This window comes from Astatotilapia calliptera, chromosome 23, assembly GCF_900246225.1.
Source record: "Astatotilapia calliptera chromosome 23, fAstCal1.2, whole genome shotgun sequence".
Classification (NCBI taxonomy): Eukaryota; Metazoa; Chordata; class Actinopteri; order Cichliformes; family Cichlidae; genus Astatotilapia; species Astatotilapia calliptera.
Window position 1 is genome coordinate 30,047,555 of NC_039323.1, and position 14,152 is coordinate 30,061,706.

At 39.1% G+C, this 14,152-nt stretch overlaps 1 protein-coding gene across 2 annotated transcripts in view; it reads right to left on the bottom strand.

Annotated features, from left to right (window-relative positions):
• The window catches only part of LOC113016664 (dipeptidyl peptidase 4-like), a 22,348-nt gene continuing 8,196 nt past the window's right edge, over nucleotides 1-14,152 (bottom strand). For both annotated transcript variants that reach the window (XM_026159658.1, XM_026159659.1), the window contains exons 3-26: nucleotides 13,736-13,831; nucleotides 12,864-12,955; nucleotides 12,646-12,720; nucleotides 12,496-12,548; nucleotides 12,291-12,363; nucleotides 12,011-12,131; nucleotides 9,945-10,099; nucleotides 9,760-9,857; nucleotides 9,540-9,669; nucleotides 8,760-8,795; nucleotides 8,294-8,392; nucleotides 8,092-8,162; nucleotides 6,457-6,510; nucleotides 6,258-6,367; nucleotides 6,107-6,154; nucleotides 5,925-6,023; nucleotides 2,247-2,316; nucleotides 1,970-2,164; nucleotides 1,689-1,743; nucleotides 1,430-1,529; nucleotides 1,288-1,346; nucleotides 1,116-1,188; nucleotides 540-613; nucleotides 1-457 (exon numbers count right to left, since the gene is read on the bottom strand). In XM_026159658.1, the coding sequence (XP_026015443.1) occupies nucleotides 365-457; nucleotides 540-613; nucleotides 1,116-1,188; nucleotides 1,288-1,346; nucleotides 1,430-1,529; nucleotides 1,689-1,743; nucleotides 1,970-2,164; nucleotides 2,247-2,316; nucleotides 5,925-6,023; nucleotides 6,107-6,154; nucleotides 6,258-6,367; nucleotides 6,457-6,510; nucleotides 8,092-8,162; nucleotides 8,294-8,392; nucleotides 8,760-8,795; nucleotides 9,540-9,669; nucleotides 9,760-9,857; nucleotides 9,945-10,099; nucleotides 12,011-12,131; nucleotides 12,291-12,363; nucleotides 12,496-12,548; nucleotides 12,646-12,720; nucleotides 12,864-12,955; nucleotides 13,736-13,831 (2,129 nt within the window). In that variant the 3' untranslated portion in view covers nucleotides 1-364. The remainder of the gene's footprint in view (nucleotides 458-539; nucleotides 614-1,115; nucleotides 1,189-1,287; nucleotides 1,347-1,429; nucleotides 1,530-1,688; nucleotides 1,744-1,969; nucleotides 2,165-2,246; nucleotides 2,317-5,924; nucleotides 6,024-6,106; nucleotides 6,155-6,257; nucleotides 6,368-6,456; nucleotides 6,511-8,091; nucleotides 8,163-8,293; nucleotides 8,393-8,759; nucleotides 8,796-9,539; nucleotides 9,670-9,759; nucleotides 9,858-9,944; nucleotides 10,100-12,010; nucleotides 12,132-12,290; nucleotides 12,364-12,495; nucleotides 12,549-12,645; nucleotides 12,721-12,863; nucleotides 12,956-13,735; nucleotides 13,832-14,152) is intronic.

Consider the following 14,152-nt stretch of genomic DNA (forward strand, 5'->3'; position numbering starts at 1 on the left):
TTTTACAAGGAACCATATCAGCTTTAATTCTTAAAGAGACAGATATTTTTAAAAGAACATATTACACACTTTTTGACTTACCATTATTTTATTAAATTACAACGTATCAGATTGTTTTTTGTACCCGATGAAGGTCAGTTGGACTGAAACGTTGTGGTTTAATAAAATAACACAGAGCAAGATGTTTGTTGTTAGTTCAGAGCTTTTTTAAACTAAATGAACATATCTAAAACAAGCTCTCATAGACACAGAATAACATTAGAACTGGGACAGTTTTGCACCCATTAATTTTCCAATACTAAATGAGTTTACATGTATTTTTTTGCCTATCTTTATTCATAGAAAATAAAAACAATTTTTGGTTTTATGCAAAGCACCTGAGTAGAAAGTGAGTCATGTGGGTATAGACATGTTGATTGGCAGCACCAGCGAGCCCATGATCCTTGTCTGTGTACCACTGAAAGAAGAAAGCATTATATGTATGAGTGTTTCATGACATTGGTCCCACAATTGTCTGTTGCATTTCCCAAGTTGCTCACCATGGCCTCAAAGTCCACCTGCTCCTCAACCAGAGCTTCTGAGATCTCTGCTGCCTGCTGGAAATGGACATTGTCTAGAAAAACAAACCGAACAATAAGGCAGGGTTCCGTTGAAAGGTAACATAGTGGTATGATCATGGCCATTACTTTTGTCAGTGCTGATCAAGTTGCAAGTGTTGGATCTATTTATTTTACATCAGTCTGTATGAATTTGTTGATAATGATAAGTGCTGGTATACTAATGGATTTTCTGCAATAGTATTGGCATTCAATTTAAAAAAGATGAAAAAAGTGTGCTTTACCAACCACATGTAGAAATTCAAACTAGTCTAGAACATTTCAGTTTAGTTTTCTATAACCACATTAATTTTGTTGCACTTTTCCAACGTCAGGAGATGGCTATGAGGAATGCATCTAAAACCTCCTGTTTGAAAAGGCAGGGCTGCAAATGTATTCTGTCACAGCGAATGAAAAATAAACTCTCACACTTATTGTTATTATGTTTTAGGCTTATGTTGCCCCCCAAAATTATAAAATAATAAACAGACACAAACATAGAGGCCTTGTGTTGCTCACCATCGGCTGTTCCATGAACAAGAAGATACTGCACTGAATGGAAGTTCCTGGCCCTGCCAGTTACTGTTGTGTTCTGCACACAGTCAGATTTAATTTTTATGCGTCAACAAAGACAATCGCACAGCTGAAAATAAAGGACAGAGAACTTGATATTCCTGGCTGTGAAACTTACATCGTAACCTTCAGAATTCTGTGAAGGCAATTTCATGTAACGCTCTGTGTAGATGGAATCTGGTACAAATAGACAGATAGTTGCAGATGTTATTATTTCATATCATTAATGGGATTGTAAAAAGTGACAGCAAAAGAAATACCATAATAGCGCCATTTGGAGACTGGAGCAACTGCCATTCCACACTTGAAAACTCCACTGCCAGATCCCAAGACCATGGATGTGACATATCCTCCGTAGGACTGTTGAATATAAAAAACTCATTACTGCAGATCATCTATTGTCTTGAGTACATGCCAAACACATTGACTTGTGAGTGAAACATTAACTTGCACTAAAACATTCTCAATGTGTTTAACCGTTGTGGCGTTTTTGTTTAACACAAAGTCTTCACTACTTACCCATCCCCAAATAGCAACTCTGTCTTTGTCAATGAATCCCATTTTGATGAATTCCCTTGAAAAAAAAGAGATATGAATTTAATATGGATAAGGGGATGACAAGAACTTCTGCTGATCATTGCCATCATTGACTCGTGATATTTCCGCTACACTAAGTTTCTCTCTAAATGGGAGTCACAGAAACAAGTAAAATCCAGTTTTATCAAACTTGCTGGAGCAAAGAAGGAACCTGTTTGTTTGAGATGCACTGACTTGTCTAAACTCCTCCTCACTTTCCTTACCTGGCTGCTGTTATCTGATCTTCCACCTCTTTGGTTCCCAGGCTTTTGTAAATTTCATACATTAACTTGTCGCCCTGGTAACCGCTCCCTCTTCCGTCAAAGCTAGCAACAATGATTTTCTCAGTGCTTGCCAGGTAGGTGGACCAGTTTACCCTGTAGACGTAGTTTACTTTCTGACTGCATGGACCTGCGTACCTGGAACATCAAGCACATTCAGAATGAGTTTTTTGGCCCTACTTTAAAAAGTCTTTTCGTTTTATTTTAAATGAACTCTTACACATCGATCAGTAAAGGGTACTTCTTGGACTCATCAAAGCCTGGAGGCAAAATCATCTGGTACCAGAGATCTGTCAAAAATATGAACATAAAAAGAGTAGTAGGTATAAGGCATGTAGTAAAATAAATAATGAAACAATGTACAAATAATAATTTCATGCTGGTCAGAATTGAACCCATGGTACTGCATTTCAGCCACAGAACATTAGGATGCCTGCTCAACCAGAGAGCTACATTATTTTTCATAATTGTTTTTTTTTTTTTTCATGACAGTTTTCCAATGGGCCACCTTCAGGGAAGGTTTACCTGCTTAAACCTTCTATCGTGCAAGCTGATGTCCTCTATGTTGACTGGTATTTGGACATCCACTGCTTTTTATTCAAAATGCCAAATTATTCTTTTTGTTTCCAAATTTTGCTAATGGCAGATCATATTTAAAACATGCCTGTCTTTTCCAATAATAAATATAAACAAGTATTAGTGAATGTCATTAATGTAAAAGATATTGCATATATCAGTGCCAGTATCTACCTATTGATCCATTCTCTTCCGTTTATACTTAGCAGAGTTGCAGGGGGGGCTAGAGTCTATCCCAGCTACCATAGGGTGACCCTCGACAGATTGCCAGTCTGTTGCAGGGCTAGCAACAGACTGGCATCTAACACAGAGAGAACATACAAACTCCACATAGAAATGCCCTGGGCAGATTGTGGCCTCGGGATCGTCTGGCTGTGAAGCAACAGTGCTAACCACTGCTACTACTATGAATGCTACTACGCATGAAACCCCAGTGCAAGGGGTTACACAAAGAGGATGTGGGACCCATGGAATCTCCGATACCCAGCATCCAAACTGACGGCGAAACAACTAGTAGCTCGGTGTTCCAGCATTCGGAAGAAGGAACTGCTATCACAGCTGGAGATCATTGAGGTACAACAGAAATGCTATGGCAAGGGGGAGCCAGGATGGTACGTCATATCATCACCCCCACCTGAGATTGGGTACCAAGCCCCAAATATGATGGAACAACGGGCGTTGAGTGCGAGAGCAGCTGATCTGAAATGTAAGATCATGGTGAAACTGGAAACCTGGACCCTTTCTAGCAAGTTACCAAGACTATGTGAAGTACCCCCTTGAAGGTCTACTAAAAGATGTGAATGCAGCAACAATCCCTACTGCAACCATCAACGAAACCAACCAGCTGATATACACCATGAAACGAGTGATCATGGGGATCCATGGCTACACTGTAAAAAAAAATTGTAATATAAAAGTATTTTGCTGTGTATTTTACAGTTTTTTACTGTTTTTCTAGAATATCATTAAATTTACATAAATAGACTGTCATGTTACATTTCAAATGAAAAATAACATAAAATCACTGTAAATGTAATAAAACATAATTTTCTTGTTTTTAAATATATTTGTCTGTACATATGCATATTTAGATTGTTAAAATACATTCACAAATGTATCATAATTTCACAAAATATTTGTCTGTTATTTGAAAGATTGAACTGTTAAATTCAAATGTAATACTATGGAAAGATATATAAAATGATTCTTATAAACTTTTTTTCACATTAAATAATGTTATTTAGGGCGATCGTGGCTCAAGAGTTGGCAGTTCGTCTTGTAATCAGAGGTTGCCAGTTCGAGCCCCGGCTCAGACAGTCTCGGTCGTTGTGTCCTTGGGCAAGACACTTCACCTACCACCTACTGGTGATGGCCAGAGGCGCCAATGGCGCGATATGGCAGCCTTGCTTCTGTCAGTCTGTCCCAGGGTAGCTGTGGCTACAACTGTAGCTGCCTTCACCAGTGTGTGAATGTGAGAGTGAATGAATAGTAGAATTGTAAAGCACTTTGAGGGTCTCGAAAAGTGCTATATAAATGCAATCCATTATTATTTAAACCAACTGTTAATTGTATATTTCTGTACATTTAAGTATTATTATTCATATTGCCGCATTCATTGACCTTGTTTATAGGTAATTTCATTGTTTAATCACATTAAAAGGTTCCTAATTTAATGTTTAAAAGCACTTGAAAAAGGCAAAATCCCATGTAAAATTAGGGCAACAAACTGTATTGTCATTACTGAAAATAACCGTATTTTTATGAGAAAGTTATTATCTGTTATTTTATGGTATTATTTTGGCGCACCGGCTGCTGGAATATTACTGTTTTTTCAGGATTTAATTTTTACAGTGTACAAGATGATGGAGAAGGACACTAGAGGCCAAGATCATGGTAGCACGGAGGTGCTATGAAGAAAGGGTTGCTTAATAAATATAGCAGGCTGCCCCTACCTGAGGTCATGGAAACTACCAAGCAAAGACTCACAGACACTTGAAGAGATGCTGGCCAAAGGAGGCAATAGAAGCCACTGACATAAAGATCAGGAAGCTTGCAACCATGCCTGGAGGGTTTCACCCCAAGTCCAGCACCCTAAGGCTGTACGCTAAGTGGTAGGAAGGAGGTTGGGGACAAGTGAGTGTCAGCACCACAGTCCAGGATGAAACAATGAACATCCACATCAGGAAGATGGCTCGAACCGACCACATGCTCAGTGAATACCTCAGGTAGCAGAAACCCAAGAAAGAGGAGCAAGAGGAGGAACCATCATGTAAGGAGAAGCCCCTGCATGGTATGTACCAGCGGCAGATAGAGGAGGTGGCTGACATCCAGAAATCCTACCAGTGGCTGCTGGACAAAGCTGGACTGAAAGACAGCACAGAGGCACTAATCATGGCAGCACAGGAACAAGCTCTGAGCACAAGATCCATATAGGCTGGGGTCTATCACACCAGGCAAGACCCCAGGTGCAGGCTGTGTAAAGATGCTCCTGAGACAATCCAGCACATAACAGCAGGGTGCAAGATGCTAGCAGGCAGAGGATACATGGAACGCCATATCCAAGTGGCCGGCACAGTATACAGAAACATCTGTGCAGAATATGGCCTGGAAGCCCTGAGGTCAAAATAGGAGACACCCCCTAGGGTGGTGGAGAATGACCAAACTAAGATCCTGTGGGACAAGATACAGACGGACAAAATGGCGGTGGCTAACCAACTGGACATAGTAGTGGTGGACAAGCAGAGGAAGACGGCTGTAGTGATAGAGCTAGCGATACAGAATGACAGCAACATCAGGAAGAAGGAAGATGAGAAGCTGGAGAAGTACCAAGCGCTCAGAGAAGAGCTTGAAAAGATGTGCAGGGTGAAGGTAACAGTGGTAATTGGAGCGCTTGGTGCAGTGACCCCCCAAGCTAGGCAAGTGGCTCCAGCAGATCCCAGGACCAACATCTGAGATCTGTTTCTGCGAACATCAAAAAAATAAATAAATAAACATACTAGATTTGTAATTGACCCAGATACTCTAATGAGAGGGATTTTAAGAATTTTATCTCATGTTTAAAAACATCTACAGTGTAGTGGGGTTGAGGTTTAAAATGGGCAAAGCCAACTGCATATGGTTCAAGATTATGCTTATCCGTTGCCATTGACAAAATATTCTGGCAATCTAATTGTGTAAAAAAAAACAAAAGCTTTCTGCAGGGTCGTTGTTTATTATTGCTATTGGATTATCGTTAGAGAGTATAGTATAAATGTTATCAGCTCAAAATGAAACTGATGGGGAAAGTCTTAAAGGAAAAATGATCATTTCTGCATTCACTTACTGTATTCGCCCAATTTGATGGTGCCTTGACGCATGGTTGGCATTTGAATACCAGAAATCATGCTCACAAATTCCTTGTTGTCTTCCAAAACTCTTTGCTCTACAAATGTACAAATACAAGAAAGTTATTGGAATACTTTTTTTTTTTCTGGACTGCAGAACCAGTTGCATACTGTAACTTACCTCTGTTGTTTATGTTATCCATGAGAGAATAGAAAGGAGTGCCAGGACCTTTGAGTAAGGAATATGATGATATAATTAACTCAAATGATCCAAAAACTCTAGAGAGAATAAGAGGTAGGTTTTTACGAATCAGAAAGAGAATAAAACTGACCACTGCAGCTCATGCGGTAATAGGAGGCATTGTGGCTGAAGTAAGCGGAGTTATACCAACAGTTTTCACGTAGATTACACGTCAGACACTTGGTTTCTTGTTGTGTCCGCCTAAAACACATAAAAATGCCCACATAGCAATTCTTATTGAATTTCTTAATGAAAGATAAAGGATAAAACATGAAAATCATTATTCTTACTTGTAAACGTTTCTTCCTCCTGGCTTGCCACCCTCTTCATTACTTGAAAAATATCTGAGGAGTAATCGGTAAGAATGAGTGAGGCAGGAGTTTTAAGAATGTAGCAAAGTAGGAATAAAGCTTGAAGGACACTAGTATGGAGACTTTGGAATTCTTAATTATAATCAGTGGCAATCAGACAATACCAAAACCTACATGGCCCCATGTAAAAAAGTGATTGCCCTCTAAACCGAATAATTGGTTTGGCCACCCTTATCAGCAAAAACTGCAATCAAGCATTTGCGATAATTGGCAGTGAGTCTTTTACAGCACTGCGGAGGAATTTTGGCCCACTCATCTTTGTAGAATTGTTGTAATTCAGCCACATTAGAGGGTTTTCAGATATGAACCACCTTTTTAAGATCACGCCACAGCATGTCAATCTGAGTCAGGTCAGGACTTTGACTAGGCCACTCCAAAGTCTTCATTTAGTTTTTCCTTCAGAGGTGAACTTGCTGGTGTGTTTTGGATCATCAAGATGATTTTTTTTTCCAAAATTGACACGAGCCTTTATCTTCCTTTTTCCTAGCAGCGGTTTTTGTCTCAGAATTCTCCAGGCCATTTTGTGTCTTTCGTATTGTGGAGTCACAAACACTGATTGTACCTTTATTAAGTTAGGCCTGTAGTTATTTGGATGTTTTTCTGGGGTCTTTTGTGACCTCTTGGCTCAGTCACTGCTGTGCTCTTAGGATCATTTTGGTCAGCCAGCCACTCCTGGAAAGGTTCTCCCATGTCCCATGTTTTTGCCATTTGTGGATAATGGGTCTCACTGTTGTTTTGCTAGAGTCCCGCAGCTTTAGAAATGGCTTTATAACCTTTCCAGACTGAGAGATTTGTTTCTCATTTGTTCCTGAATTTTCTTGGATGGCAGCATGATGTCTGGCTTTTGATGATCTTTTGTCCAACTCCTTTTTGTCAGGCAGGTCCTGTTTATGTGATTTCTTGATTGAGAACAGGTGTGACAGTAATCAGACCTGTGTGTGGCTAGAGAAATTGAATTGAGCTATCCAAAGATGTGATACACCACAGTTAATTTATGCTATAACAGAGGGGGCTAACCACTTTTTCCACATAGGGCCATTTATATTTTGTCTACGGAGTCCTGCACTTGAGTTCTCACTCTGCCTGCCACACAGCTAGCTGATGACCAAAAACAAAATTTGAAGACACCGTGTGCATCTATTACATTAACTGCAAGCAATTAAATGAATAGATTGGGGATGTCAAACTCATTTTACATTGCAGGCCACATACAGCTCACTTTAATCTTAAGTAAGCCAGACCAATTAAACTACATGATAAATGAGCAAAATTACAGACAAAGTTGTGGGTAAAAACAGCAACTTTTCTGATATATAACTGTTTAATTGTTGGTGGTGGCAGTATTGGTACTGGTTATGATGATAGTGGTGGTGGGGAAGGGGAGGTCTGTATCAATAGGAAATGCTGCAAAACTTGTGAAAAGACAGTTAAAACTTCAGTGCACTCTTTTAAAATTTCTAAAGCTTTTCAGTGGGCCGGATTTCGTCTGTGGCAGGTTGATTCTGGCCCCCGGGCCTTATGTTTGACAACCCTGTAGGAGATGATTTGACTTACACACTATCTGTTGTGACTTTCAGAATGTCAATAACTTCCCATTCTCCAGAAGTGATGGCTGTAGCCTTGCCCTGCATGAATACAGAATATGTGTGGGTGGTTAACATGTCACAAAAAATGATTCATAAAGATTCATAAAAGATATTGTGCAAGACAAAAGAAAGACTAGCCAGCAAAAATATTTCAGTACTCATACACCCACCCCAACCACATGATGGATGTGCTTGTATTGCTGGGTGTCACTCATGAGCAGGTAATAGCTGTTCTTATCTGTGGCAAAAACTGGTTCTGATGGAGAGAACTAAAGAACAAGCGTGTTATTATTTATTCTTTTATGCCTTTTCTGTGCAATTCATTCATGTCAGCACACATTTAATTTTAATATTAATTTTATTTCAGTACCCTGAAATAAATGGTTGTAAGCAAATGTTATCCAACAGTCAGTAGGGAACTATTTTCTGCAGTGGATTAATACACATACAGTGTTCTACTGAGTGTTTCTGCAGCACTGTCTGTTGACAGTCAGACAGTCAGAGCAACAGCGTGACTCACTTTGATGTAAGCACAATACTCGTCATTGTGGGAGTGAGTCTTTCCATGGAATGTATTACTTTAAAACATTTACATATTTAATACCTATTTAACATTTAACAGTGTAGTGACCATACCCGTCCAATCCAGCCAGTGCTTGCCACCTCCAGATGCTGTGAAAAGATGTTAAAACTTGTGTTTATTGTCGTTCTAAGCTACAGTTTAGAGTACAACACAACAGCCTTATCGGCTCAGCAGCTTTAAACCCAGAGAGCACAAAGAGACATTGTGACTGGGAACTGAATTTTGAAACTCTTTAGCCAACAAATTAGGAAAATCTCTAAATGGCAGGGTTGCTCTTTCACATTTTTACATAAATGGAAATAATTAGCAGCCCTTTAGCTAAGTGGAATGCCACAAGAAACTCTGCTGCACCAAGTTAACACTTTCGACTAGCTTTTGTCACGGTTTATATGAAGATATTCCAGAATAGATTTTTAGATCTTTAAAAGTTTATTTTATCCACATGTATTACACTGCAGCATTTACATACATGACTGTATTTAGTATATAAGCCTGGACTACAGAAAATATTTTTGGACTAGATTTTTTCCTTATAAGACTAGGGATATAGGATGGAAGATGCATTCCAGATCATATTCTACTTCAGTTGTGCAAATTTCCAGTGGATTTGACATACATAACCATTGAGCTCTAAGTTATTTAGAGTAAATCTAGGGATATATTGAACAAATAGTCTTTTGTCCATACTTTAGATAAAAAGATCAATTTTTTATGTGATTTAACATGAAGCATGTCAAAAAACTCTAGTCTCAGTCAGCAAAATCTTAGCGGTTTTCACAAAGTTATGGACTCAAAGGTAGGAAAAAGTACTGGTTTATACATTTTTGTTTTACCTCATAAGTATTCCATGTGAATCCATTAAAGCTGTAGATCTGAAGGATGAGATGGTTTTGTACTCTCTTTAGCCACTGGACAGCTAGACGCTCATCACTCACCCAGGTTACAGTAGACAAGTAGTGCTCACTGAAGTGAAACAAAAAGAACAGTTAAAGTTCAACATTTTGTTTTTGGATATTTGTGGAAGAAATGATATATTAGAAAGTGTTAGATTACACTGAGCCAAATGAGTCTGGAACAACAACTTCAGAGATTTTTGTTGCATTGTCAGTGTCCACGACAAATAGCTTCACTGTGGGATTGGGAGTTCCTGGCTGCAAAGACAAAAGAATATAAGATAACAGACAAAAGCCAACACTGATTACTGATGTATGTCTTCAACAAAACAGCAAATGTGCTACCTTTGGATATGGAATAGAAACAGTGCTGGGGTACTGGTTTTCACCATACCACGAGTATTCAATAGTGTGGACCCCGGTGTCATTAAACTCAGCGTAAGCCAAGTTCTTTCCTCCAGGTGACCACCAGAGACCTTGGTTGGATGAGAACATTTCCTCTGGAACGATGAACGTATGAAGCTGTGTTAGAAGATCTTTTACAGCTTATGGAGTAGTAAAGCAGCATGGTTTCATGTTGTCACAGTACAATAGATCGATAGATTGATATGTGTTTGGGGTTTTTTATACTCCTTGAAATGTGACTGTAAAAACACAAACATTCTTCTAAATGAATGGGAACATTTGAGGCCTGCTGCTGTCTTAGAAAATCTAAGACAGAAGAGAAATGACTGATATTATAGTGTAAACATATTTTTTTAAAGTACAGACATATTAGCAAAACATCCTTTGTATGCATTCTACTGTACAGTAATTAGTCAAAATCATCAATTACATTATAATAAAATATCTGTCATGAAATGCTGTGTGGCAGGCAGGAGTAGGACCCAAGATGCAGGCACTCAGACTCGAAGGATGAACTCAAAAAACTCAGCTTTATTTGCTGACAGGGGAAAGCATACAAAACTGAACTGGGAAATATAAGCTTACACTTGACGGCGAGGCACACGAGGAAACACACAGTTTGAGGGACAACACAACACTGACTCAGAGAAACACAGGGTTTAAATACACTGGGAAGTAACGAGGGGAATGAGACACATAAGGAGGGCACAGCTGGGAGAAATCAGGACTGACGAGACAAGCAAAGCAGGACGCATTCACATAAGACACGGACCTTCAAAGTAAAACAGGAAGTATGACACAGAGACGCAAACTTGACACGGTGGAGACAGCAACTAAGAAACACAGAGACATAAACCATAAGGCAGAGGACTCTAAGAACCGAAAGACACAGAGGGAAACTCAAACATGCAGACACAGACATACACAGAACAGAGGGGACACAGAGAAACACGAAGGGCAAGGGATCGAAACTAGAAACCATAGAATAACTCACACAAGTACAAAAATACAAAAATCACAAAGAACTAAACATGCTGGGTCAGGAGACCCAGGGCCCTGACAATATCATTCAAACCAGAAGGGCACTCGGTCTAAGACCATACCACTACAGTGCTCAAAGACCAGCGTTGCTCCTTTGTCCTTGCTCTGCATTTCCACTTCATTAATAATTAAAAAAGTTTGACAATAAAAAAACAGAGACTGTTCACCTACAAAATAAAAATCTCTCCTTTTGAAATGTGTTGGTCTCAGCAGTAAGGCACAACTTTTACTTTAAAGATGAATGTTCTACATTTCTGGTCTTTGTTATAGTTTAATACTGCTCGGTGGTTGGTTACAGAGTGTTCGCTAACAAAGTTTGTATCTTCCACTGCAAACTACTGTATAGGTAGTTGCATAATATGCTAGTAATCAAAGCAATCACAAGGAGGTTGTTGGTGCAGCAACCTATTTAGAACGGATTTAAAAAACATTTCACCCAAACAATGGAAGCATCACACCAGCCAGCAAACACCTCTCCATCTGAGTTTTTGCTTTTCTCACCAAAAGATTCCAGTGAGTTCACAACTGATCTGAGGCCTAAACTTTGTATGATATCTAAATGCTAGTCAAGTATGACAACCTTTTTATTACTAATTGTGGCGGTGGCGTAGTCTGTGCCGCTGCTGCAGGGGAGGCGTGATGAGCTGATGCAGTTTCGGTGTGCCAGCCTGTATTTTCCCACAGCGGCGCCACAGACCATGCCCCACCACACCCCACCACACTAATGTTGTCTTTTTGTGCTTGAATAATGTCTTTATGTACCTGTATTTATCATATGGTATGGTCTAATATTAATATAAAATGGTTTATTTACATGTGATATTAAAATTTCAAATGTCTGTATCAGGATACGTATAGAGTTGATCAGGGTCTCGTCCTGGAGACACAGCTACTTGTGTAACAGTAAGAAGCAAGTTTCCTCATGCAAACACTGAACGTAAATGACTCATATATCTTCCACTTACCCTCATAAACCCAGTCTGGGATTCCATTTAAAATCTTATTTTCCTCGCCATTGAATGTGACTTGTTGTGATGTAGAGTTGGGGCTGGTCTTTATATACACATTATTGTTCCAAACAAAGGCCTAGAAAAACAAATAAACAAAAGTCAAGAGACAAAACCCAAATATATGGATGGATGGGAGGACTTCGAAAAGGTTGTACATGATAATCTTTTACCCACTTCAAAACAGAAGTGTCATTCAAAATTAAGCCTGCAATCATCTGTCTTTCCCTGAACTTACCAGTTTGTTCCCTTCAGGGGCCCAGGCAAAGTACTGGACTTTATCAGGAATGTCAGAGGGTGTGATAAATGTGCTGAAACAGATTTAAGCATACATTTTACGAGGTGCCTGTAACTGAAGTTGTGAATTATGTCGGTGATATAAATATATATTTAAATAGAGGAAGCCAAAACCTTCTTTGTAGTTGAAAAAAAAAGTTACTCACTCTGACTCCCGGTCATAAAGTGAATATGAAGCTGTAAATGAATGTCTCCACAGCTAATGGGACAAAAACAAAGTAAGGTAGTTTATCATTTAAAAACTTTGAATATAAATCAGTTTAGAAATGAATCAGATGTGAATAAAGGTACTTTACCTTGGAGTAGTTGCTCATGAATGCAACGTATCGGCGGTCAGCTGACAGCTGGTAATCATAGGCATTTTTGTCTATCTGTTTGTTGAACAGAGAGATTGTAAGCATTTCATAGACACCTCCTCAAAGTCTTGCATACAAACAACACAGCATCTGTATGGAAGCTGTGTGCTATAAGCTTTAAAAGAAGGCTATGGATGCACATGAGAAGGATGTCTTACAAATCTGTCTTTGCTCAAGAAGTCTGATATCTTGTCTGTTGCGACGTCATAGAGGAACACTGAGCCTTCTGACGTATGCAGATATTCATGATCTATGGTGGAAGATGAGAAAGATGAAAGCACACCCTTAAATATTCTATTTACAAGGGAAAATGTGTGTTAAAGAAGAGAGTTACTAAATGACTGATTACTGTGATAAAAGGCAGTTGACACAGTCATATAGATGACAATCTCAATATGGACCAAAGTTTTCTCATGATTGTTAAATTGAAAAAACTGCTACTACTACTTTATGGAAATGAACTTTAACTTGCTGTAGTGCTCTAATCTAGCTATAGCTACTACTTGATTTATTCACATGCTACAGTTATGCTTAAACATACCCAAATGTATGGGTTAGAATTAGGGTTAGACCCTATGGTAGCTTAGCTCTGAGAGGGTTAAAACCACTGGTACCAAAATCATAGTAGCACCAGATTTAGCACCAGGGGTTAGTTATCCATTGGGAACATGAATGCAAAAGTATGAAAAAGTGCTTGTGATCCATGTAGATGCATGGACAAAACCAGCTTGATATTTCAGAGAAAAAAGGTGCTGTTCTGGTTTCAGAACAAGTGAATTAGGCAAGTCAGAGCTGTCCTTATTAATATTACTGCATTCTAGGTTATTTGGTTCCATATACTGGGTAACTAAATACGTGCCAATAATTTCATGTGCCTCAGTGAGTCAGTAACACAAAGTGGATTTTTGGAGATATAAATTATCCTGTCTGATAACATATTTACAGTCCGGGAGACAATAACTCAGTGTCATCATGCCCCACACTTTCTTTCTTTCTTTTTTTAAAAATACAGGTTAATTACATCACCCACCAGAAATCCACCTCATGTTGTAGGATTTGGGTTTCAGTGAGCTGTTGAAGACGTCCTCAAGGGTGAAAGATCTAATGCTGACCTCGTCGTTCTTTTCTGAAACACGTGTTTGGAAAGCACTTGAAGATCACATGTTACAGATATAATATCTAGCCCCCCCCCTCCCACACACACACACACACACACACTCACATTATGATGCTCAGCAATGAGATAAGCTAAGAGCTGTAGAGGCTGTAACTGATAACGGCAAGTGGGATGTCGCTTACGTTAATGTGTAATAATGGAAATTGTCAAAGTGGGTACAGAATGGGCTTGGATTTAAAGGTATGCATATGGGGTGTCAGAGAAACGTCATTGCGACTTTAATCACACTTATAAATGTGACTTCGCTCGTTTCTTAGGTGGCAACGTGAC